At 35.8% G+C, this 27,570-nt stretch overlaps 1 protein-coding gene across 1 annotated transcript in view; it reads right to left on the reverse strand.

The window, feature by feature from the left end:
- Positions 1–27,570, reverse strand: part of LOC147345296 (phospholipid-transporting ATPase ABCA3-like) — a 238,869-nt gene that overhangs the window by 39,232 nt on the left and 172,067 nt on the right. Inside the window, exons 21-23 of the mRNA XM_086375383.1 lie at positions 24,429–24,651; positions 2,967–3,128; positions 169–347 (exon numbers count right to left, since the gene is read on the reverse strand). Coding sequence (XP_086231509.1) covers positions 169–347; positions 2,967–3,128; positions 24,429–24,651 — 564 coding nt within the window. The remainder of the gene's footprint in view (positions 1–168; positions 348–2,966; positions 3,129–24,428; positions 24,652–27,570) is intronic.

The raw sequence follows: 27,570 nt of genomic DNA on the forward strand, positions 1-27,570 counted from the left end.
AGGTCATAATGTTTAGAAACCAAAATTCAAATTATGATAAACATCTTTGATTCATATCGATCCCAGGCAACATGGAGTGATTTATATTCCTATATCTTAGTAATGAGGTTAGGCAGATAGAGACCGCTTTTGGTCTTAGAAATATCTCTGATTCAATAAGTTACTTACCTTATTGGATTTTTTGAAGATACCAAACAAAATGTAGCGAAACACAAAGGTTTTCACTTTCCACAAGGTGGTCTCCAGAAGGAATATCAAGAGGAGGAAAAGAAGTCCTGTGACAGCCATTGCAAGTAAGTATCTTCCAACTGCATCATATTCCAAGGTATATATACTACGCTCAGTTACTGATGACAACAACAAATAAAATATGGACTTACTTTAAAAGTTAACTCAATGAGCAAACTTTAAAAAGTCAACAAATAGGAAGCACTAAGGAATGGTTATCAAACAAGCTCAAAATTAACGTATTTAATTGTATGTTTAAATAACTTTGCATGTCATTGAAAATATTTCAAAATCCGTTACAGTCCAAAATCTATACAGTCCATGGAATTCTCCGGGCCAGAATAATGGAGTGGGTAGCCTTTCCCTTCTCTAGGGATCTTCCCAACCCAGGGATTGAATCCAGGTCTCCTGCATTGCAGGCAGATTCTTTACTAGCTGAGCCCTCAAAATCCATTAATGGAGGCAAAGCCTTTAATTGCATGAACTTTGTCTTGCTATAGTTCTAGGCATCCATTCCCAACATAGATGGTCAGAATCATTGGGTGAATGCCCACTCACAGTAATCAGAGTACTGGGTAGTAGCAGAGACTCTCCTTGCCCTCAAATACTATTTTCTCTGAAAATAGATAGAGGTTTGAAAATTGGAGCAGGAGCAGAAGAATCACCTGGTAGTGTGCTACATATACACTTTAACCTATAAGAGTTAAAGGTTAAAGTTTAAAAGTTAGTTGTAACTGAACATTTAAACTTCAGTTGTAAATGCCTAAGAGCTGGTACTTTTCCAATTACTTATGAGAAAACTTTATAATTACAAGGTTTTGAATTCATGATAGTGAAAGCAGTAGATTCATAAAAGCAGTAAAGATCAAATTTCTTTTTTACTTTAAAAAAACTTCATATTAATATATGATATACATACATGGAAATCCACCTAAGTATAGGACTCATTGAATTTTTAGAAACTGAAAATATCTATATAACAAGCAATATTTTTCACCCAGTTTTAAACTTCAACTGCGTCATATTTTTTCTTTTCTCTTTTACTTTCTTCCTTTCTTTCGCTCTTTCCTTCTAGTTTATAATTGTACATGCGTGCATGTCTGCTGAGTCATTTCCATCGTGCCTGACTCTTTGTGACCTTGTGGAGTGTAGCCCGCCAAGCTCCTCTGTCCGTGAAGATTCTCCAGGCAAGAATACTGGAGTGGGTGGTGATGTCCTCATCCAGGAGATCTTCCTGACCCAGGGATCAAACCTGAATCTCTTAAGTCTCATGCATTGGCAGGTGGGTTCTTTACCACTAACGTCACGTGGGAAGCCCATTTATCACTGGACATACTTTTTGTAGTTATCACTTGAGACATTACTTTATGCATACATAACTTTCAGAATCATGATGTTCTTCTTTTTACCAGTCTGAGTGAAGTGTAAAAAACATTTCCATGATTTATATCTCTTTAACACCCCCATTTATTACCGTCTTAAATATCCCCACTATATACACTGAGAACATTATCATACACTGTTACCATTTTTGCTTTAACCACCAAACTTGAGAAAACTCAAGAGCAGATATAGTGTCCACCATATTTTTATTTTTTTCACTGTTTTTTCTTGATGCTTCAAAATTCTTTCTTCAATCATTTATGTTTACAGAATCTCTAGAGCCATTCTTTCAGGACTTGTAGAGGTGACAAATTTATATATTCTTCATCTGAAAATGTCTTGATTTCCCCTTCATTCTTGAAAGTTATTTCCTACCTATATGAAGTTTTGAGTAGACAGTTTTTTATTTACTTGAAAATAATGTGCTGCTTCTTTTGGTGTTTATGCTCTCTGATGAGAAATCTATAAATGAGAGGAATTGTTTTGCCTTTATGGATAAGGTATCATTTTTTTCTATAGCTGCTTTTCTCTAGTTTTCAAAGTTTAATTATGATATCTCTTGGCATGAATTTCTTCAGTATTTTTAGAATTGAGATATAATTAATATATAACATTAGTTTCAGGTATATAACATAATAATTTGATATTTGTATATGTTGAGAAATGATCACCACGATAAGACTTATTAATATCCATCACTACACATACTTTTGCTTTTTTGTGTGTGATGAGAACTTTTAATATATACTCTCTTAGCAACTTTCAATTATACAATTCAGTATAAATATCTATATTTATCATTCTGTACATTACATCCCCATGAGTTATTTATTTTATAACTGGAAGTTTGTACCTTTTAAATCCCTTCTCCCATTTTGCCCAACCTCACATCCTCCACCTCTTGCAACCATCAGTTTGTTATTCATGAGTTTTTTTTAAAGACTCCACATGTAAGTGAAATAATATGATATTCATCTTTCTCTGTTTGACTTATTTCACTAGGCATAATGCTTTCAAGGTATATCTGTAATGTCTCAAATGGCAAGATTTCCTCCTCATTTGTGGATAAATAATATTCCATTACATATACACCCCATTTTCTTAATGCATTCATCCATGGCTATCATTTCTCATGAGAAAAGTGCATTATGCATATGAGTAGTGAATCTTAGCTCTAACTTGTACAAGCTGTATAATAGAATAAGTTATTCAATTTTGTATAAGCTTTAGTCCAAAGAGAGAATAGCACAAAACTTGAATAACTGTAAAGATTCAAAATAATGTCGCTATTCACATGCAATAATTAATTGACTAGTTTTAACTCTGATGAGCCTTGGGTAGCCCAAGATACTTACCTGCTTTACTACAATTCATAACGGAAGAAACCTTTTCCTTTGAGGTACATGCAAATTTTGTGTGCTGGATATCATAATGCCGGCTGATGCTCATCCCAAAATTATGTATAGGTAACACCATCATTGCATTAAGCAGGAGGCTTTTAGAAGCAGCTTCTTCACCTGTGTTTAAAAAGATAATAACATTAGCATGATTTATATGAAATGAACTGTCCCAGGAAAGCAAAATCTCCCTAAGTTGATCAAACTAAACTGAGAAAATTACAAAGCCATAATATTATCCTTGTAAATCTCTTGCCACTAAGTATACTGTCTCTGATATCTTGTAGTGTAGTTTGTGATGGTAATTACAAAACTGGAAAATCCTTTTGGGAAAGTTGACGTCCATATTATCTCTCTTCTGTCACTTGATGTGAACAGTAAACTCATATTGATTATTTCTCATGTCTCTTATCCTATATGATCAATAAAAATAGTCATAATGAGAAATTAGCCTCATACTCAACAATGAGAAAGAGATAGAGGAACATTTTAAAAGTTGAAAGGAGGTATATTTTCAAAGAACCAAACTTAAAGCTAACTGTGTGTTCACGCTTAGTTGCTCAGTTATGTCCAATTCTTTTTGATCCTGTGGACTGGAGCCCAGCAGGCTCCTCTGTCCATGGAATTCTCCAGGCAAGAATACTGGAATGGGTAGCAATTCTCTTCTCCAGAGGATCTTTCCAACTCAGGGATCAAACCCAGATCTCCTGCATTGCAGACAGATTCCTTAACATCTGAGCCACAAGGGAAGCCCTACAACTGAGATTTCTCTAAATATTAAATTAATATGTATAACGTGCTGTGTGCTTAGTGACCACTCTTTGCAACCCCATGGACTGCAGCCCACCAGGCTCCTCTGTCCATGGGGATTCTGCAGGCAAGAATACTGAAGTGGGTAGGCGTGCCTTTCTCCAGGGGATCTTCCCAATCCAGGGATTGAACCCAGATCTCCTGCAATTGCAGGCAGATTCTTTGTTGACTGAGCCACCAGGGAAGCCCAAGAATACTGGAGTGGGTAGCCTATCCTTCTCCAAGGGATCTTCCTGACCCAGGAATCAAACTGGGGTCTCTTGCATTGCAGGCGGATTCTTTACCAGCTGAGCTACCAGGGAAGCCCATAAGTGTAATAGTTGATGAACATACATGAGTAAATATAAAAGTAGTTAAGATATTAAGACTTCAAGATTGAGTTCAGATAATTGGGAATAAGGATAAAATATGTCTGAGCAAAAAATATTTGTAAGATACTGACAAAAGAGAGGTGATGAGCAAAGATGATAGAGGATAAATGAGGTTCTTAGGATGTAAATTTCCCAAGTGGTTAAGTCACACCAAGCATGTTCAAAGCGGATAAAAATTAGTTTAGACCCACATAATATGATGGCCAGAAATAATTCTGGACATTGACTGGCCACTTTAGTATTGAAAAATGGGAAAGTGTTAGTCACTCAGTTGTGTCTGACTCTTTACAATCCCATAGAATGTAGCCTGCCAGGCTCCTCTCTCCATGAAATTCTCCAAGCAAGAAAGCATGCTAAAAGTAGTAAGTGTCATTTCATGCTAAAAGTAGTAAGTGTCATTTCTCCTTGGTTATATTTACTCCTTATAATTTTTTTATGTGATTTTAAACAGGCTACTCTGAAAACTATAAAACATTGATAAAGGGAATCAAAAATTATTTAAAGAAATGAAAAGACATCACCTGCTCTGGGATTAGAATAATTAATATTATTAATATAGTTGTACTACCCAAAGCAATCTACAGATTTAGTGCAATCCTTATCAAATGTCAGTTTCCACAAAACAAGAACAAATAATTCTAAAATTCATATGGAACCACTAAGATCTCAAGTTGCCTAACCAATTTTGAGATAAAAGAGTAAATCTGGAGATATAACCCTCCCAGACTTCAGACTATACCACAAAATTACACTAATCAAAACAGTGTGATACTGGCACAAAAACAGGCAAGAAGCCCAGAAATAAGCCCATGCACATACAGTCAATTAATCTGCAACAAAGGAGGCAAGAATGAACAAAAGAGAAAAGATAGTTTCTTCAACAAGTGGTATTGAGAAAACTGGACAGCCACAAATTAAACAGTGAAATTAAAACATTCCCTTACACAATATACAAAAATAAAACCACAAATGGTTTAAAGACCTAAATGCAAGATCTGAAACCATAAAACTCTTAGAAGAGAACATATGCTGAACATTATGACATGAATCACTGTGGTACTTTCTTGGATCAGACTCCTGAGACAAAAGAAATAAAAAAATAAATAAGACCTAGTTAAACTTAAAATATTTTTCACAGAAAAGGAAACCATCAACAAAGTGAAAATACAGCCTATGGAATGGGAGAAAATATTTACAAATGATGTAATGGACAAGGGGTTAATATCCAAAATATAAAAAGCAGCTCATTCAACTCAGTATCCCCCAAAACAAGCAACTCAATAAAAAAAAATGGGCAGGAGATCTGAATAGACATTTTTCCAAAGAAGACATACAGATGGTAACAGACACTTGAAAAGATGTTCAACATTGCTAATAACTAGAGAAATTCAAACCTAAACAACAACAAGATGTCACCTCACATGGGTCAGAATGACTGTCATCAAGGTCTACAAATAAATGGTGATAATATGGAAGAAGGGAACCCTTGTACCTTGTTGGAGGGAATGTAAATCGGTGCAGCCACTGTGGAAAACAGTGTAGAAGTTCCTCAAGAAACTTCAAATGAAACTATGGTATGATCCAGTAATTCCTCTCTCTGGTATATATCCAGAAAAAAAAGAAAACACTAATTCAAAAAGATGCATGCACCCCAACATTCAAGACAACAGTAGTTACAATAACCAAGATATAGAGGCAACCCAAAAACACTCATCAGCAGAGGAATTGTTATATATCTCAGTCATAAAAGGAATGGAATTCTGCCATTTGCAGCAACATGAATGGACCTTGATAATATTCAGTTAGTGAAATGTCAGAAAAAAACAAATACTACAGTATATATCTCATATGTGGAATTTGAAAAATAACACAAATTAATGTATATGCAAAAGAAAAACAGATTCATGGATACAGAAAACAAACTTGTAGTTACCAAAGTGCAGAAGGAAAAGAGGAGAGACAAACGAGGTTTATGGTATTAACAAATACCAAACTACTACATATATAAGAGACAAGCAACAATAACATACTCTAGAGCACAGAGAATTATATCCATTATCTTCTAATAACCTATAATGGAGTATGATCTGCAAAAATACTGAATCACTATGCTGTTCACCTGTAACCAGCATATTGTAAATCCCTTATACTTCAATAAAAATATAAGTGGCTAATGTAATATACTGAAGTATTAGTCTTGCTCCATATAGTACACCTTTAGGGAGCAGAGGAAAATCTTCCCAGATAAAGAAAAGTAGTATGATTCCTCACCCGTTAACTGTTGAAAGATACCATTTGAGGGAGGTGAGAAAAAAGAAAAAAACAGAAAAATATGCTGTAATGGATAATGTTTTAAAATATTTATCTTCCAGCTCAGCATGTGTACTAATCAGCAAGAGTAGACTATCAACCAGCCAGATTGGGCACAAATGATAAACAATCACTGCAGCTGTTCTGTGCATAATGACTGAACAGACCTTTTCTAGGATCTAGAGAAAAGCAGAATTGCTGTCTGCCGTTTTGGTTTTCCTCTTTATACATTCTCAATGTCACTAATAATAATACTTTGACTTTTACGTCATGTCTGAGTAATGACAATTTAATTTCTTTCTATTTTTTTTTAAATTTGTATCTATTACTGCACTAATCAAGACATTAGATGTCATGTTGATTTTCAGGGAATATTTTAATGATTTAGCATTGGGTATGATATTCATTTTTTTTGCAAATTCCTTTTATGAGGTTATGGAAATATTTACTTTGCTATTAAGAAAAGTTATAATGAATCATTGTTGGATGTTTAAATGATATTTTTGCATATATCTATATTTTATTCATTAATTTATTAATATTGTGAATTATATTAATATACTTTCTGAGTCTATCATTTAGAGTATATCATTTGCATTGTTTTTGCTGTTGTTCATGTGCTCAGTTGCAGAACACCAGGCTTCCCTGTCCTTCACTATCTCCCAGAGTTTGCTAAAACTCATGTCTACTGAATCAGTGATGCCATTCAACCATCTCATCCTCTCTCATCCCCTTCTTCTGCCTTCAATCTTCCCAAGTATTGGGTCTTCAGATCGGGTAGCCATAGTATTGGAGCTTCAGTTCAGTATCAGTCCTTCCAATTAATACTCAAGGGTGATATTCCTTAGGATTGACTGGTTTAATCTCCTTGCTGTCCTTACTAGGAAAAATCTAGTTTGGTCAAAGTGAGTTACCTTTTCTACAGTTTACTGAATTCAGTTTCCAGCATTTTGTTTAAAATATTGCATCTGTATTTATGAGTAATTTTATCTTATAATGTTCCTTTCTTCTATTCTTTTCCATTTATGTTGTCAAACTTACACTATTTTCATATAATGGGTAGAAAAGCTGTTTTTCCCCTCTTTATTCTCTAGAAGGGTCTGCATTAAATTAGAATTCCATTTTTGAATGTTTCATAAAACTTCAATATGGGCCTAATATTTTCCTTGTAGGAAGACTTTTAATTAATAACTTAATTTTTTAATGGTTTATGGGACAATTTACATTTTATAACAACCTCAGATGTGCAGATGATACCACTTTAATGGAAGGAAGTGAAGAGGAACTAAAGAGCCCCTTGATGAGAATGAAAGAGGAGAGTAAGAAAGCTGGCTTAAAATCCAACATTCAAAAAATTAAGATCATTGGCATCCAGTCCCATCACTTCATGGCAAATAGATGGGGAAAAAATGAAAATAGTGACAGATTTTATTTTCTTGGGCTCCAAAATCACTGTGGATGGCGGACTGCAGCCATGAAATTAAAAGATGCTTGCTCTTTGGAAGAAAAACTATGACAAATGTAGACAGTGTATTAAAAAGCAGAGACACCGCTTTGCTGTCAAAGGTCTGTATAGTCAAAGCTATAGTCTTCCCAGCATTCATGTACAGTGTTAGAGTTGGACCATAAAGAAGGCTGAGTGCCAAAGAATTGATGCTTATGAACTGTGGTGCTGAGGAAGACTCTTGAGAATCTCTTGGACAGCAAGGAGATCAAACCAGCATGCTGTTTTGATGACCATAACATTGCAGTACAGTCTGAAGTCAAGGGATGTGATTCCTCCAGCTCCATTTTTCTTTCTCAGGGTTGCTTTAGCTATTTGGTTTTTTTCTGTTTGTTTGTTTTTCCATACAAATTGTAAAAAATTTTTAAGTTATTTTGTGCCAAACACCCCTGGAAATATGCTAGGGATTGGATTGTATTGTATCTGCAGATTGCTTTGGGTATTATAGTTATATTCACAATATTAGTTCTTCCAATCCAAGAACATGGCATATCTCCCCATCAGTTTGTGTCATCTTTTATTTCTTTCATCAATGTCACAGTTTTATGCATACTGGTCTTTTATCTCCTTAGGTAAGTTATTTATTCAGGTGTTCTATTCTTCTTGATGCTATGGTAAATGGAATCGGTTCCTTGATTTCTCTTTCTGGTCTTTCATTTTTAGTGTATAGCAGTACAAGAGATTTATGTTTATTAATTTTGTATACTGCAAATATACCAAGTTCATTGATAAGATCTAGTAGTTTCATGGTGGTCTCTTTAGGGTTTTCTATGTATAGTATGCTGTTATCTGCAGTGACAGTTTTACTTATTTTTTTAAAAAAATTATTTATTTTATTTATTTTTTTTCTCGTTTCATACATGATATTTTACATGTTTCAATGCCATTCTCCCAAATCTTCCCACCCTCTCCCTCTCCCACATAAGACTGTTCTATACATCAGTGTCTCTTTTGCTGTCTCGTACACAGGGTTATTGTTAGGATAATTACTTTACAATATTGTGATGGTTTTGGCCATACATCAACATGAATTGGCCACAAGTATACATGTGCCCCCACTAACCTGAACCCCGCTCCCACCTCCTTTCCCACCCTGACCCCCTGGGTTGTCCCAGAGCACCAGCTTTGGGTGCCCTGCTTTATGCATCAAACTTGCACTGGTCATCTGTTTTACATATGGTAATATACATGTTTCAATGCTATTCTCTCAAATAATCCCATTCTTGCCTTCTCCCACTGAGTCCAAAAGCCTGTTCTTTACATTTATGTCTCCTTTGCTGCCCTGCATGTAGGATCATCGGTACCATGCTTCTAAATTCCATATAATGTGTTAATATACAGTATTAGTGGCGTTGGGAAAACTGGTCAACTACATGTAAAATAATGAAATTAGAACACTTTCTAATACCATTCACACACACATACACAAATAAAAATGAATTAAAGATCAAAATGGAAGGCCAGAAACTATAAAACACTTAGAGGAAAACACAGGCAGAACATTCTCTGACATAAATCACAGCAAGATCCTCTAAACCCACCTGTCAGACTAATGGAAATAAAAACAAAAATAAACAAATGAGACCTAAATAAACTTAAAACTTTTGCACAATGAAGGAAAATATAAGGAAGGTGAAAATGAAAAGACAACCCTCAGAATGGGAGAAAATAATGGCAAATGAAACAACTGACACAGAATTAATCTCCAAAATATACAAGCAGCTCATGCAGCTCAATAGAAAAAATGAAAAATCCAATCAAAAGTGAACAGAAGACCTAAACAAACATTTCTCCAAAGAAGACATACAGGCAAAAAAGATGCTCAACATCACCCATTAGGGAAATGCAAATGAAAACCACAATGAGGTATCATCTCACACCAGTTAGAATGGCCATAATCAAAAAGTCTACAAATGCTATAATGGGTGTGGAGAAAAGGGAACCCTCTAACACTGTTGGTGGGAATGCAAATTGGTACAACTACTATGGAGAACAGTGTGGAGATTCCTTTAAAAATTGGGTATAGAACTGCCATCAGTTCAGTTCAGTTGCTCAGTGGTGTCCGACTCTTTGTGATCCCATGGATTGCAGCACACCAGGATTCCCTGTCCATCACCAATGCCTGGAGCTTGCTCAAGCTCATATCCATCGAGTCGGTGATGCCATCCGACTATCTCATCCTCTGTCGTCACCTTCTCCTCCTGCCTTCAATCTTTCCCAGAATCAGGGTTTTTTCCAATGAGTCATTTCTTTGCATCAGGTGGCCAAAGTAATGGAGTTTCGGCTTCAGCATCAGTCCTTCCAGTGAATATTCAGGACTGATTTCCTTTAGGATTGATTGGTTAGATCTCCTTGCAGTCCAAGGGACTCTCAAGAGTGTTCTCCAATACCTCAGTTCAAAAGCATCAATTCTTTGGCACTCAGCTTTCTTTGTGGTCCAACTCTCACATCCATACATGACTACTGGAAAACCATAGCTTTGATTAGATGGATCTTTGTTGGCAAAGTAATATCTGTGCTTTTTAATATGCTGTCTAGGTTGGTCATAACTTTTCTTTCAAGGAGCAAGCATCTTTTAATTTCATGGCTGCAGTCACCATCTGCAGTGATTTTGGAGCCAAGAAACTAAAGTGTGTCACTGTTTCCATTGTTACCCCATCTATTTGTCATGAAGTGATAGGACTGGATACCATGATCTTAGTTTTTTGAATGTTGAGTTTTAAGCTGGTTTTTTCACTCTCCTTTTTCATTTTCATCAGGAGGCTCTTTAGTTCCTATTCACTTTTTGCCATAAGTGTGGTGTCATCTGTATATCTGAGGTTATTGATATTTCTCCTGGCAATCTTGATTCCAGCTTGTGCTTCATCCAGCTCGACATTTCACATCATGTACTCTGCATATAAGTTATATAAGCAGAGTGACAATATACAGCCTTGACATACTCCTTTTCAACTTGGAACCAGTCCATTGAGCCATGTCCAGTTCTAATTATTGCTTCTTGAGCTGCATACAGATTTCTCAGGAGGCAGGTAAGGTTGTCTGGTTTTCATATCCCTTTAAGGATTTTTCACAGTTTGTTGTGATCCACACAGTCAAAGGTTTGACTTAGTCAATAGAACAATGTAGATATTTTTTGGAACTTTTTTGCTTTTTTGATGAAACAATGGATGTTGGCAATTTGATCTCTGGTTTCTCTGCCTTTTCTAAATCCAGATTGAATATCTGGAAGTTCTCAGTTCACATACTGCTGAAGCCTGGCTTGGAGAATTTTGAGCATTACTTTTCTAGCTTGTGAGATGAATGCAATTGGGCAGGAGCTTGAACTTTCTTTGGTATTGATTTTCTTTGGGATTGGAATGAAAACTGACCTTTTCCAATCCTGTGACCACTGCTAAGTTTTCCAAATTTTCTGGCATATTGAGGGGAGCCCTTCAACAGCATCATCTTTTAGGATTTGAAATAGCTCAGCTGGGATTCCATCACCTCCACTAGGTTTGTTCGTAGTGATGTTTCCTAAGGCCCATTTGACTTCCCATTCCAGGATGTCTGGCTCTAGGTGAGTGATCATACGATCGTGGTTATCTGGGTCATGAAGATCTTTTTTGTATAGTTCTTCTGTGTATTCTTGCCACCTCTTTTTAATATCTTCTGCTTCTGTTAGGTCCATACCATTTCTGTCCTTTATTGTGCCCATCTTTGCATGAAATGTTTCCTTGGTATCTCTAATTTTCTTGAAGAACAGATCTCTATTCTTTCCTATTCTGTTGTTTTCCTCTCTTTATTTTCATTTGATCACTGAGGAAGGCTTTCTTATCTCTCCTTGCTATTCTTTGGAACTTCCGTACAACCTAGCAATCCCACTGTGGGGCATACAATGTGAGGAAACCAGAACTGAAAGAGACATGTACCCCAATGTTCATCAGAGCACTATTTACAATAGCTAGGACTTGGAAGCAACCTAGATGTCCATTGGCTTATGAATGGATAAGGAAGTTGTGGTACATATACACAATGAAATGTTACTCAGCTATAAAAAGAGAACACATTTGAGTCAGTTCTAATGAGGTGGATGAACATGGATACAGAGTGAAGCAAGTCAGAAAGAGAAAGACAAGTACTCCTTTTCTAATTTGTATTGCTTTTATTTATTTTTATTCTTTGATTGCCTTGTCTAGGACTTCCAGTACTATGTTGAATATAGTGCTGAGAGTGAACATCCTTGTCTTATTCCTGATGTTAGAGAAAATACTTTCAGTTTTTCACCATGGGGAATGATGTTTGCTGTGCATTTGTCCTGTATATCCCTTATTATGTTTAGCTAAGTTCCCTCCACGGAGAAGGCAATGGCACCCCACTCCAGTACTCTTGTCTGGAAAATCCCATGGGCGGAGGAGCCTGTTAGGTGGCAGTCCATGGGGTCTCTAAGAGTTGGACACAACTAAGCGACTTCACTTTGACTTTTCACTTTCATGCATTGGAGAAGGCAATGGCACCCCACTCCAGTGTTCTTGCCTGGAGAACCCCAGGGATGGGGGAGCCTGGTGGGCTGCCATCTATGGGGTTGCACAGAGTTGGACACGACTGAAGTGACTTAGCAGTAGCAGCAAGTTCCCTCCAAACCCACTTCCTGGAGAGATTTTATCATTAATGAGCTTTGAATTTTGATAAAAGCTTTTTCTGCATCTATTGAGTGTTTTTTTTATTTTTCAATTTGTTAATATGGTGTATCACATTGATTCATTTGCATATAATAAAAAATACTTGCATTCCTAAGATCAAGTCCACTTGATCATGGTGTATGATCCTTTTCATGTGCTGTTGGATTCTATTTGCTACTTTTTTGTTGAAAAATTTTTCATCTATATTTATCAGTGATATTAGCCTATTCTTTTTTGTAGTATCTTTGTCTGATTTTGGTCTCATCGTGGTATTGGCCTTGTAGAATGATCCTGTTAATATTACTTCCTATACAATTTTTTTGAAAGAGCTTCAAAGGATAGGTGTTAATTCTCCTGTGAAACAATCTTGTCTACTTTCGTTTGTTGGAAGAAGTTTAATCACATTTTCAATTTCTATACCTATTATTGATCTGTTCATATTTTCTATTTCATCCTTGTTCAATCTTAGAAGGTGTATCTTTCTAAGAATTTGCCCATTTATCCTAGGTTGTCCACTTTATTGTCATATAGTTGCTGGTAGTAGTCGCTTATGATCTTTGTTATTTCTGTGGTATCTCTTGTAGCTTCTTTTCCATTTCTAATTTCATTGATTTGAATCCTATCCCTTTTTTTCTTTCTAAAGGTTTCTCAATTTTGTTTATCTTTTCAAAGAACCAGCTTTTACTTTCATTGATCTTCACTATTGTTTTCATCATCTCTATTTCATTTATTTCTGTTGAGATCTTTATGATTTCTTTCCTTCTGCTAACTTGGGGTTTTATACATTCTTATTTCTCTAGTTGCTTTAGATGTAAGCTCAGGTTATTTATTTGAGATTTTTCTTATTTTCTGATAAGGTTGTATTGCCATGCACTTCCCTCTTAGAACTGCTTTTGTTGTGTCCCAAAGGATTTGGATAACTGTGTTTTTGTTGTCATTTGTCTCTAGATATTTTTTATTTCCTCTTTGATTTCTTCAGTGATCCGTTGATTATTTAGTAAAATATTATTTTCTATTCATGTGTTTGTGTTTTTTACAGATTTTTCCCCCTGTAATTGATTTCTAATCTCATGTATTGCAGTCAAAAAAGATGCTTGAAACGACTTCAATTTTCTTAAATTTATTACACTTGATTTGTGACCCAAGATGTGGTTTATCCTGAATATTGTTCCTTGTGCAGTTGAGAAGAAAGTGTATCCTTCTGTTTACAGATAGAATATCCTATTAATATTAATGAGTCTATCTGGTTTAATATTTAGCTGAAGGCTTGTGTCTCCTCATTAAATTTCTGTCTGGATGATCTGTCCATTAGTATAAATGGGGTGTTAAAGTGCCACACTATTATTGTGTTACTGTTGATTTTCCCTTTTACAGCTGTTAGCATTTGCCTTATATAGTGAGATGCTCCTATGTTGGATGAATGTATATTTGTTGTTGGTGTTTAGTTACTAAGTTACATCCAACTCTTTGGCAACCCTATGGACTATAACCTGCCAGGCTCCTCTGTCCATAGGATTTTCCAGGCAAGAATACTGAAACAGGTTGCCATTTTCTTCTTTAGGGGATCTTCCCTACCCAAGGATTGAACCTGTGTCTCCTGTCATGGCAGATAGATTCTTTAACAGTGAGCTGCATATTTATTTATAATTGCTGTATCTTCTTGTGTTCCCTTGCTCATTATATAGTGTCAATCCTTTTCTCTGGTAACAGTCTTTATCTCAAAGTTTCTTTTGTCTGATATGAGTAATGTTGCTCCAGGTTTTTGTTTTTTTTTTTCCAATTTCATGGAATATCTTTACCTGTCCCCTCAATTTCAGTCTGTATGTGTCCCTAAAACTGAAGTAGGTCTCTTCTAGGCAGCATATACACAGCTTTTGCTTTTGTATCCATTCAGCTAGTCTCTGTCATTTGGTTGGGATACTTAATTCATTCACATTTAAGGTAATTATCAATATGCAAGTTCCTATTACCATTTTCTCAATTGTTTTGGGTTTGTTTTTGTAGGTCTTTTCTCTTACCTTCCTATTTGTGTTCTTCTCTTAGGTTTTCCTTTATTGTGCCCATCTTTGCATGAAATGTTCCCTTGATATCTCTAATTTTATTGAAGAGATCTCTAGTCTTTCCCATTCTGTTGTTTTACTCTATTTCTTTGCACTGATCACTGAGAAAGGCTTTCTTATCTCTCCTTGCTATTCTTTGGAACTCTGTATTCAAATGGGTATATCTTTCTTTTTCTCCTTTGCCTTTCACTTCTCTTCTTTTCACAGCTATTTGTAAGGCCTCCTTAGACAATCATTTTGCCTTTTTACATTTCTTTTTCTTAGGGATGGTCTTGATCCCTGCCTCCTGTACAATGTCACAAACTTCTGTCCATAGTTCTTCAGGCACTCTATCAGATCGAATCCCTTGAACCTATTTGTCACTTCCACTGTATATTTGTAAGGGATTTGATTTAGGTTATACCTAAGTGGTCTAGTGGTTTTCCCTACTTTCTTCAATTTAAGTCTGAATTTGGCAATAACGAGTTCATGGTCTGAGATCTGACCAGTCCATCCTAAAGGAAATCAGTTCTGAATATTCACTGGAAGGACTGATGCTGAAGCTGAAATTCCAATAGTATACTTTGGCCATCTGGTGTGAAGAACTGACTCATTTGAAAAGACCATGATGCTGGGAAAGATTGAAGGCAGGAGGAGAAGGGGATGACAGAGGATGAGATGATTGGATGGCATCACCAACTCAATGGACATGAGTTTGAGTAAACTCTGTGAGTTGGTGATGGACAGGGAGGCTGGTGCACTGCAGCCCACGGGGTCGCAAAAAGTCAGACATGACTGAGCGACTGAACTGACTCACTGACTGACTTATGTTTTCTACCTAGATAAGTCCATTTAGCATTTGCTGTAAAACTGGTTTGATGATGCCGAATTCTCTTCGCTTTTGCTTGTCTATGAAGTTTTTTATTTCTCCATCAAATCCAAATCTACTAGAAGCCTTGCTAAGTAGAATATTCTTGATTTTAAGTTTTTCACATTTATCACTTTAGGTATATCCTGCCATTCCCTTCTGGCCTGCAAAATTTCTGCTGAAGTATCAGCTGATAACCTTATGAGGCTTCCCTTGTATGTTATTTGTTGCTTTTCCCTTGCTGATTTTAATTTTTTATATTTAATTTTTGTTAGTTTAATATGTGTCTCAGTGTGTTTCTCCTTGGGTTTATCCTGTATGGTACTCTCTGTGCTTCCTGGAGGTGGGTGTTAACTTTCTTTTCCATGTCAGGCAAGTTTTTGACTATAATCTTTTCAAATATTCTGTGTGCTCCTTTCTCTTACTCTTCTTCTTTTGAGACCCCCATAGTTTGAATGTTTGTGCTTTTAGTATTATTCCAGAGGTCTCTAAGACTGTCCTCTTTTCTTTATATTCTTTCTTCTTTGTTTAGTTCCATGCAGTAATTTCCACCACTCTATTTGTCAGCTCACATATCCATTCTTCTGATCCAGTTATTCAATTGATTCTTTTCAGAGTATTTTGTATCTTAGTTATTGCATTGTTCATCACAGTTTGTTTTTAAATTGGAGTTCTGTAGCTTTTCTAGGTCCTTGTTAATCATTTCTTGTATCTTCTCCATCTGTGCCTCTATTCTATTTTCAACATCTTGGATCAAATTTACTATCATCATTCTGAATTATTTTTCAGGTAGATTTCCTAGCTCCTTTTCATTTAGTTGGTCTTGCGGATTTTTACATTGCTCCTTTGTCTGCCACGTATTTCTTTGCCATCTCATTTTGTCTAACTTACTGTGTTTTTTGCTTCTTTTCTGGAGTCTGCGGGGTCATAGTTGCTCCAGTTTCTACTGTCTCCCCCTAGTGGGTGAGTGCAATCGAGGGGTTTGTGTAGGCTTTCTGTTGGAAGGAACTAGTGCATGCCTTCTGGTAGGTAGAGCTGGGTCTTAATTCTCTGGTGGGCAGGGCCATGTCAGGGGATGTGTTTGGGGTGTTTGTGAGCTTAGTACTACTTTAGTCAACTTGTATGCTGAAGGTGGGGCTGTGTTCCTGTTATGCTGGTTGTTTGGCCTTAGGTGTTCTGGCACTGGAATTTGCCGACAGTTGGGTGCAACCAGATCTTGATGCCAAGATGAGGACCTCTGAGAGAGGTCATGCCAATCAATACTCTCCAGAGGCATGAATTACCTGGTGGGTCCTGCAGCCAGGACTTTGCACTTCACCACAAGGCCTCAGGTTAAACCCCTCAATGGGTAACCAAGACCCTGCAAGTCATACTGAGCCAACAAAAGGAAACAAATATAAATCAAGACAAGCAATAAAAATAAAACCAAATAAAAACAAAGACCACAAAGAAACAAGAAAACAACCAAACATACAAAGACCATGAGACCAAAACAGAATAAAACCAAGAGCAAAAAACCAAAATCCAAACAAACAACAACAAAAACCCAGAAAAAACAAACCTAAAAAAAAAAACCCCAAAACACAAAGAAACAAAAGACAGAAACAGAACAAAAAGCAAAATAAAATAGAAACACAAAATATATGAAAAAATAGAAATAAGTAAAAGTAAAAAATAAATACAGCAATAACAACAAGAGTGATCATTCCTTGGGGCCTCTGCTATCAATGCCCTTGCCCCCAAAGGGTTGTTGTTGTTCAGACCCTCAGTCATGTCTGACTCTTTGCCACCCATGGACTGCAACACACCAGGCTTCCCTGTCCTTCACTATCTCTCAGAGTTTGCTCAAATTCAGGTCTATTGAATTGGTGATGCAATCCAACCATCTCATCTTCTGTCATCCCTTTCTCCTTTCCTTTTAATCTTCCCTAGCATCAGGGTCTTTTCCAATGAATCAGGTCTTCACATCAGTGGCCAAAGTATTGGCGCTTCAGCTTCAGTGTCAGTCCTTCCAAGGAATATTCAGAGTTGATTTCTTTTAGGATTGACTGGTTTGATCTCCTTGCTGTTCAAGGGACTCCCAAGAGTTTTATCCAGCACCACAGTTCAAAAGTATCAATTTTTCAATGCTCGGCCTTCTTTATGGTCCAACTCTCACATCCATATGTGAGTACTGGAAAAACGATAGCTTTGACTATATGGACCTTTGTTGGCAACGTAATGTCTCTACTTTTTAATACACTGTCTAGGTTTGTCATAGCTTTTCTTCCAAGGAGCAAGTGTCTTTTAATTTCATGGCTGTAGTCACCATCCACAGTGATTTTGGAGCTGAACAAAATAACCTGTAACTGTTTCCATTGTTTGTCCATCTATTTGCCATGAAGTAATGGGACCAGTTGCCATAAACTTAGTTCTTTGAATGTTGAGTTTTAAGCCAGCCTTTTCACTCTCCTTTTTCACCTTCATCAAGAGGCTCTTTAGTTCCTCTTTGCTTTCTGCCATAAGGGTGGTGTCATCTGCATATCTGAGGTTATTGATGTTTCTTCCAGGAATCTTGATTCCAGCTTGTGCTTCATCCAGTCAGGCATTTTGCATGATATAAACTGCATATAAGTTGAATTAGCGGGGTGAAAATATACAGCCTTGATGTACTCCTTTCCCAATTTTGAGCCAGGTGAGCAAGCCACAGCCAAATTCTACCCTCATAAGAGGCCCTCCAAGACCTCTTTGTAGGTCTAGACCATGGACCACTACTAGTCTGTGACCTGTTAGGAAGCAGGATGCATAGATATAGGTAAGAGGTGGGTGAGTGTGTGAAGCTTCATCTTCAACTCCCCATTACTTGTATTACTGCCTGCACCATTCCCCTACCCCAAAAACATTGTCTTCCTCAATACTGTTCTCTGCTTCGCAAAAGTTTGGGGACTGCTGCTGTTTGGGGCAGCTCAGAATCTGACCTAGACCAACTCCCACATGTATGTGTCCACAAAGACCACAACTACTAAAGCTAGACCCATATCTGATGTGAGAGCACTCATTTTCCATTCAGACGTTCCACAGGTGTTATATTTAAAAAACCAATCATGGGTGTTTAATCTGTGACTTTCACAGCTGTATGGAGAGATTTTAATCCTGCTTCCTTAAGTCACACAGCCCCAAGAGCTCAGCTTTGGTTTTGGTCACATCTCTGCATGTGGGTCACCCTCCAACATCTGCTCCCCACCCAGGTGAGAGGGGGTGATGAAGGCTGTGACTAACTGAGGCTTACTTGTCTTCTTGCTTAGGTCAGAGCCCCCTCTACAGCCTACAGTGGCAGGGTCTGGCAGGAGGTGGTGGTGGACTGGAGCATGGGGGCTTGCTCAAACATAAGAGTGACATGGTAGCAACCCCTGGGGCATGTGCTCACTCTGGCAGGAGCCCCTCTCAGTGCCTGCAGAGGCAGGGACTGGTGTATGGGGAGAGAGGCCATAATGGCTGCCCTTTCTGCATGTGCCACTCAACAGTGGTGCCTTGCTTCCTTGGCAGTCTATCCTTCCTCCAGAAGCATTCCCAGCTGCATAGGTCCTCACTCCAATCCCCTCAGACTGTCTCTATGCAGCCAACAGCAGTCCTCTCCCTACATCTGCTCTCCAAATTCCATGCTTCAGCATCCATTCCCCACCAGCACCAGTGGATACTTGTCTCAGGCTGGGGCGTGAAGGGCTGTGGCACATACCATTTGAGTGAGTCTCACTCTGACCTGTCTGACATGGGCTTGCTGCTGCACTTTCCTCTGGTAGCCCCTGAATCTCCCCTTCTATTTCATCTGATCTTACCACTAGTGAGGGGGCTTTCCTATGGGCAGTAACACCATCTCCTTTAGCAACCCCAAGGGGTGCATGTCCCATTCTATTTCCTCTTTACCTTGTTTTCCTCTTTTTCATCCTACCAGGTTATTAGGGGATCTTTCCCAGTTATTAGGTGTCTGAGGTTCTCTAATAATGTTCAGTAGGTACTCTGTGCAAATTATTTCACTTGTAGATGTATTCTTGATGTATTTGTGGATAGAGGCAAACCCCAGATCCTCCTATTTTGCCATCTTGACCCAAAATACTCTGTAACTTTGTAAAAAGCTTCAACATCAAGAAACATAGAATTCCAACTTTATTGTTTTTCTACATTGTTCTGTTCATTTTGTGTGCTAAGTCATTTCAGTCGGGTCCAACTCTTTGTGACCCTATGGACTGTAGCCTGTTAGGCTCCTCTGTCCATGGGATTCTCCAGGCAAGAATATTGAAGTGAGTTGCCTTCTCTAGGGGATCTTCCTGACTCAGGGACTAAACCCAGGTCTCCAACATTGCTGGCAGATTCTTTACCATGTGAACCACCAGGAAAGCCCTGAGCCCATTCTAATTTCACATGAATTTTAGGATTTTTTTCATTTCTGTGAAAAAGGATGTTGGAATTGTATAGCATTTGTGTTGAATCTGTAGACTGTTTTAGGTAGTATTATCTTAACATTGTTAAGTCTTCTAATCTATGAAGATAGATATTTTCCCATTTATTTAGGTTTTGTTTAATTTTTCCCAGCAAAGTTTTACAGTTCTCAGCACAAGTTTTCATATCCTTGGTTGGAATTTTTCCTAGGTATTTAATTATTTCAGATGCTATTACAAATGAAATTTCTTTCTTTAATTCATTTTCAAATTTTTTATTGCTGGTGTATAGAAACAAAGTTGATTTTTATGTGTTAATCCTGTAATCTGAAATTTTGCTAGTTTTTTGATTAGCTATAGTAACCATCTTGATGGTTCTTTGGGCTTTTCCCTATAAAAATCACTCTATCTGTGAAAAGAGACAGTTTTAGTTCTCTCCAACTTACATGTTTTAAAATTTTTATTTCTCATCCAATTTCTCTGGCTACAATTACAACTCAATGTTGAATAGCCATGGTGAAAGGGAGCATTCTTGTCTTATTTATGATTTTAGAAGGAAAACTTTCAGTCTTTTACCATTGAGTATACCTGTAGTTTTTACATAAATACCCTTTGTCATTCTGAGAAAATCATAATTATCTGGGTGTATTACCATATAAGCACACTGAATTTTGTCAAATGTCTTTTATGAATCAGTTGGGATGATCATGTGGGATTTTTTCCCCATTATTTTGTCAATGAATGATTTGATTTTGTTTTGTTGAAATTTCCTTGCATTTCTGGTGTAATTCCACTTGGTCATGGTGTAATCATTTAAATTGCTGTTGGTTTTGTTTGCTACTGCTTTGCCAGAGACTTTTGCACATATATTCACAAAAGGTATTTGTTTCTAATTATTTTTTCTTGTGATATCTTTATCTGCCTTTGCTATAGGAAAATGGTTTCCTCATAAAATGAGTTAGGAATTGTTCTCTCATATTCTATTTTTAAAAAGTTTTAGGAAAATTCATGTTACTTATAAAGTTTGATAGAACTTACCAGTTAAACCATCTGATCCTGGGCTTCTTTTTGTTGTGAGATTTTTCATTCTTCTTTTAATCTTTTTATTTGTTAGAGGTCTACTGAGATTTTCTAATTCTTCTTCAGTCAGTTTAGGTTATTTTTGTGCTCTTATGAATTTTTCCATTTCATCTCAGTTATCTAATTTTTGTCTTGTACAACTTTTTATTTCTGGAAAATCAAACGTAAATTCCTCACATTCATTTCTGATTGTAGTTATTTCCTTCTCTCTTTTTCCTTAGACAATCTAGCTGTAGTTCTTAAATTTTGTTGCTCTTTTCAAAGAATTTCCATTTAGTTTCCCTGTTTCTTTTATCTCTAATCTTTATTATTTTCTTCCTTCTGCTGCCTTTGGCTTTAGTTTTCTCTTATTTTACTCATTTCTCAAGGTGTAAAGTTACAAAAGAAAAATAGAATAATCTTGATTTCATATTTCTTTACCTAGTTACCTTTACTGAAGGTCTTTATTTCTTCATACAACTTCAAGTTATGTTATAGCATAATTTTATTTCATCCAGAATGACTCCTTTTAACACTTCTTGTAATACAAGTTGAGTGGTAATGTACCTACCTGCCTTTTTTTAAAATCTGGGAGGCTCTTATTTTCTCTACATTTTTAAAGGACAGATTTGCTGGATATGGAATTCTTGATAGATAAGGTTTCTGTTTGTTTTTTTTTTTTAATTCCACAATTTTCTGTTTTCCATGGTTTTTAAAGGGAAATCCACAATTTTATCAAGAACTTTTTGAACTTGGTGAGTTAATTCTTTCATGATGTTTTCAAGGTCCCCCTTTTTGTCTTTCTAGACTGATTACAATGTGTCTTCATGAGGATCTCTAAATTCATTCTAGATGGAGACTGCTGAATTTCTTGTGTTTGTAGATTCATGTCTTTTATCAAATTTGGGATATTATTGACTATTATTTCTTGAAATATTGTTCTTGCCTCCTTTTCTCTTTTTTCTCCTCTGGGACAATATATATATATATATATATATATATATATATATATATATATATATATATTTATATATATATAAAATCTCCCTAATGGTGTCCTAGCGATCCCTTAGACTTTATTCACTTTTCTTCACTATTTTTTCTGTCTTTTCCTTAGACTCAATTGTCCTGTCTCCAAGTTCACAGAATTGGCCTGATTAAATCTGTTTTGAAACCTTCCCATGAATTTTTTTTCATTTCATTTATTATGATTTTAATTTGTTTGGTTCACCATAATTTCTTCTTATTTTGCTCAAAGACTACCTCTTAATCTCCTCTCATTTTAAGCAAATGTATAATAAGACTTTGAGTATCAGAATACTGAATTTATAATGACTGAATATTATTTTGCATTTTGGCACTCTTTAAATTGTGTATAACTCTCCTCAGAGAATATTAATAAGCAGGTCATTGTCCCTGAGAAAACAAATGACCCTATAAAGTTATAGCACTATGAAACTGAATAGAAATCATGCTAAACCAACTATCCTAGAAATATTTCTTAGAGTACACCTTATCACTATAGGAAGTCAGGTTAGTATATATTTTATAATCATTTTGTGTCACATGTCATATGTAGGCATACTGAGTAAGAGCTCTGAGATAGTTCACCAGGGTATTCTAATAAAAATCTAATATTTTAGGGGCTTTTAGAACTGCCTTGAATGGGACATGAACATTTTCTGTACTTCAGACCAATAGTGATTAAGCAGAGAAGTTGTCCTAGAGTATAATTACATTTAAAAGACTGAACTATGAATTGAGATCAATTTTAGTACAAAATAAATTTTAAAAAAATGATCACAAAAAATCCTAGAAAGCCATTGAACATTTGGTTAAAGTAGAAATTACAAGAAAAGTTATAAAATATTCCTAACGCAATGATACTGAAAATACAACATATCTAAATGTGTGGGATACAACTAAATTAGTACCTAGAAGAAACTTTATAGCTTTAAGTGCTCATATATCCCAAAGAAAAGAGGTTTAAAATCATGTAATAATTGGTCTTACAAAGGTAGAATAAGCCTAGCCAATTTAATCCAAGGTAACAGAAAAAAAAAGGAAAATAAATATAAGAACAGAAATTCATAAAGCAGGACATAAAAACACACAACATTAATAAAACCAAAGGCAACACTTTGAAAAGGCAAAAAAAAGTGGCAAATATTGATAGGACAGAAAGGGTGGGAGAGTGTGAATGAATATAGAATACTAGGAATGAATGAGCAGTTATCAATACTTACAAACAGACCTTAAAGAATCATAAGGAAATGTTATGAATAACTTTATGCCAATAGTTTTAGATACTTAGATGAAATGCAAAAGTTCTTCGAAAAAGATGACCTCTCAAAAGTTCCACAAGGAGGTATAAGAAATCTTAATAGCCCTGTCTCAAGAAGAAAATAAATTTATAATTAACAACAAAACTTCCCACAAAGAAAACTCCAAGTGTGAGATGAGATCTTTCACTGGTGAGCTCTTCTTTTCTTAATAAAGGAAAAATATCCATTTTAGAAAAAAAACATTTTTCAGGACTATAATATAAAGGAACTGAATTTCTGCCAAAACTCAAATACGCAAGGAAACAAATTCTCCCCTAAACCTCCCCAAAGTGGATGCAGTCTTGCAGATAGTTTGATTTTACCCAATGAGACTTATTTGTTTAAAAGCTGTAAGATAATAAATCTGCACAATTCACTAATTTTGTAGTAACTTACTACAGTAGCAATACAAACAAATACAGACTAATTAATAGCAATGTGATTAAGTATCCTCTTATATGTTTCTTAGTCTGCTATTCAGAAATCAATAATTTCTCATATGGCTTAATATTCCCCCTTGAATAAGTGTACAATGAATATTATAATAGATCTTCAGCTAGCTCAGGGAATTAATTATTTCATGGGAGGGCATGATCTAAGGTCAATAATGGATTGGAAGCTTATTCTTCTCAGTCTCTGCAAATCCAAGGATAGCTGGATTACTTAAAACAGATCACAATAATGTTTGTAGAGTGATTTAATAAAGACATGCCAACATTCTATCTCCTAGGAAATTCCTATTTGATATCTTTGCCAGTCCAGTCAATTTCTCCTTAATCTCAAAACCAAGAGGAAAATAAAGAGATAAATATTCTGCAAATGCCATTCAAAATAAGCCTGAAGGAAGAGGATTGGGTTAGCAAAAATATCAGTGTCATAATTTGTTTTGCATTGTACACAACACAATTCGTATAATTTTAGTGACACTTAATATGGTTATTAACACTAGCATAAAACTTCCCCAGAAACCCCGAAGCAAACAACTTTGCAATGTTCCATTCTTTAAGCCAATTCCTCCATAACTATTCCTGTGGAAAAGGGGAAATTGTTTTAAGTCCTTACCCTGAATTGAGGATATAGTTACATCTGCTACTGCACCAAAAATCCCTGCACAGTAGTTAAATATGACGAGCTTGGCATAGGCACTGGTATGACTAGAAAACAGGAAACTTATCAGGTACATGAAGGGAATGACAGCCCAGCCAAACACCATGAAGATGAACAATGTGTCCAGAAGGCGGTAACCTGTGACCAATATCTTCAAGTCAGAGAACGTGAACACCACCTGAGACACAGAATACAGAAATAAAGTCAAACTGAAGAAAACTATGCAATATAATACATGAGAACACAAGTCAATAAACCCAGAGAAGGATAAATCTTTCTTTGTTAGAATACAGAGCTATTTATGAATCAAATAATTTGATCTGTGATCATGGCTGTGAGGTACTTCCATGTTTTCCTAATCAGTGAGAAGACCCCTTTATTTTACTTTCTACTTGCTTTTATCTACTTGGAATAGTTTCATTTTGTTCTTGAACAAGATCAAAGTATATTCTTTCTGCCTCTTCACCCAACCCCAAACAAACTCACTCTCAATATTTCCAGAAGTTATATTCCTAGTAAGAAAACTTTTGTTAAGGTTTTAACTCTGGCAGCTGTAAGCTGTGATGTTAAGGGACCTACTTTTCACAATTCTCTATTTTTAGATTCTGCCTCTTGACTCTACTGTATTCCTAACCCTCCTCTTCCTATCTCAGCCACTCAGTTGAGAAGCAAACAAGGAAGTCCAAAGTTATAGGGGATCTATAAGGGGATTCTGTAAGGAAAGAGAGAACCTACAGAATTATTAAGGAAAACAAGTTTCCAGAGGTCTGCATCTTGTAAGTTATTAATTGTGGTTTTGCCAAATATTCTAGGGTTATCTATTTTGAACTATAAATGATTACATAACAGGATATTTGAGACGTGAACAGCAATGTTATATTGATAAGATCTACTACGTGATTGGTAGCAAATTTTCAATGGTAATAGAAAAAGCAACAAAAAGCAAATATAACATTAGTGAAAATATTTGGGTATTATGGACATGACAACTTTGTTTCTATCAGAGCAGACTTTCAAGTGAAATAGAATGAATTCAATTGCTTGCACATGTACGATAATTTTAGTACTTTTAAAGATTGAGTAATATTCCATTGTATGTGTATATCATATTTATTTATCCATGTTTTCATCAGTGAACATGTGAGTTGGTTCTACTAGTTGGCTATTGTGAATAATGTTGCTATGAACAATGATGTACAAATGTTTTCAAATTCCTGCTTTCAATTCTTTTGGAATTCCACTGTTAGTGGAAATGCTAACTCATATGGTAATGCTGTTTATTTTTTTGAGGAAGTGCCAAGCTGTTTTCCACAGTAGCTTCAAGCGTCGGACACGACTGAGCAACGTCACTTCACTTTACCATTTTAGATTCCCACAATCAGTGCACAGTGTTGTAGTTTCTCCACATCCTTCCTAACACTTGTCATTTTCTCTTTGTGATAGTAGTCATCTGAATAGGTACAAAGGAGTATCTCATTACTGTTTTGGGTTTGCATTCCCTTAAAGATTACTGATGTCAAGCATCTTTGCATGCTCTTATTGGCCTTCTTTGGAGAAATGTCTACTCAAGCAAGCTCTGGCTCATTTTTGAATTGGGTTTGTTGGAGTTATTGTTAATTTTGGGGAATTCCTTATATAGTCTGGGTATTAATTCCTTAGCAGGTATAAAATGTTAAATATTTTCTTCCATATTGTGGATTGCCTTTTCACTCTGTTGACAATGCCCTTTGATTTATGTGTTTTCTTAGTTTTCATGAAGTCCGATTAATTTATCTTTTTCTTTCTTCTGCTTGTGCTTTTGCCATCACATCCAAGAAACCGCTGCCAATCCAATGTTATAAAATTTTCCCCCTTTGTTTTCTTTAAAAAATCTTACAGTATTAGCTCTTACATTTAGAACTTTATCCATTTGAACTTAAGTTTTGTATACAGTTTAAGATAAGGATCCAATTTCATTCTTTTGTATGCGAATATGCAGTTTTCCCACCATCATTTGTTGCAAGGCTCTTCTGCACCCATTGAATAGTCTTGGAACTCTTGTCAGAAATCGTTTGATCATATATGAAAGAGTTTACTTCTGGGTTTTATTTCTGTCCCATTGGTTTATATACTAGTACCAGATTCTTTTGATTATAGTAGCTTTGTAGTAAGATTTGAAATTAGGAAGAGTGAGTACTACAACTTTGTTCTTCTTTTTCAAAATTGTTTTAGCTATTTAGGGTGATTTCCTCCTTTTATCACTAGACACTACCCTTTTTATTTCTTTCAACACTGTTGAACATAAAGCCTATTTTGTCTGATATTGGTATACCTACTTCAGGTCCCTTTTGTTTACTATTTGCATAGAATATCTTTTCCCACTTTTTCACTTTCAGCTCTTTCTTTCTTTTATTCATTAGATCTAAATGAGTCTTTTTTAGACAACATATAGTTAAATCATTTATCTTAATCAATTTTTCATATGCACTTTTTGATTGGGCAGTTTAATCCATCTAAATTTAAAATAATTACTGATAAAGGCTTACTTTTGTCATTTTGCTTACTTTTGCTATTTTTGCTTACTTTTGCTATTTTTTAAGTAATTCATTTTTGTCCCTCAGTTTCTCTGTTATTGTCTTCTTTTTTATTCAGTTTTCTTCTGTTGACATGTTTTGAATCCCTTGTCTTTTACTTTTGTGTGTATTCTATAGCTATTTCCTTTGTATCATGAGTTACATATAACATACTAAAGTTATAATAATCCAGTTTGAATTGATACCATCCTAACTTTAATAACATATAAAAGTTCTACTACTATACAACTCCTTCCAACTCTTTGTTATTCATATTACAACTTACATTTTTATACATTGTAAACCACTAATATGGATTTGTAACTATTTTTATACATTTGTCTTTTAAAACTTGTAGAAAAGTGGAGTGGCAAACAAAATTTCATTCAGTGTTATGGATGAACGCTATGTCTCCCCCCTCATATTGCCAGCTTATATCTTTAAGCCCTAAGTCCCAATGTGATTGTATTTGGGATGTAATTAGATTTAGATGAGGTCATGAGTGTGGGGCTTCCATGATGGGATAGTGTCCTTAGAAGAAGAAA

This window comes from Bos grunniens, chromosome 25, assembly GCF_055505025.1.
Source record: "Bos grunniens cultivar Pamir isolate PY7600 chromosome 25, Bosgru_T2T1.0, whole genome shotgun sequence".
Taxonomy (NCBI): domain Eukaryota; kingdom Metazoa; phylum Chordata; class Mammalia; order Artiodactyla; family Bovidae; genus Bos; species Bos grunniens.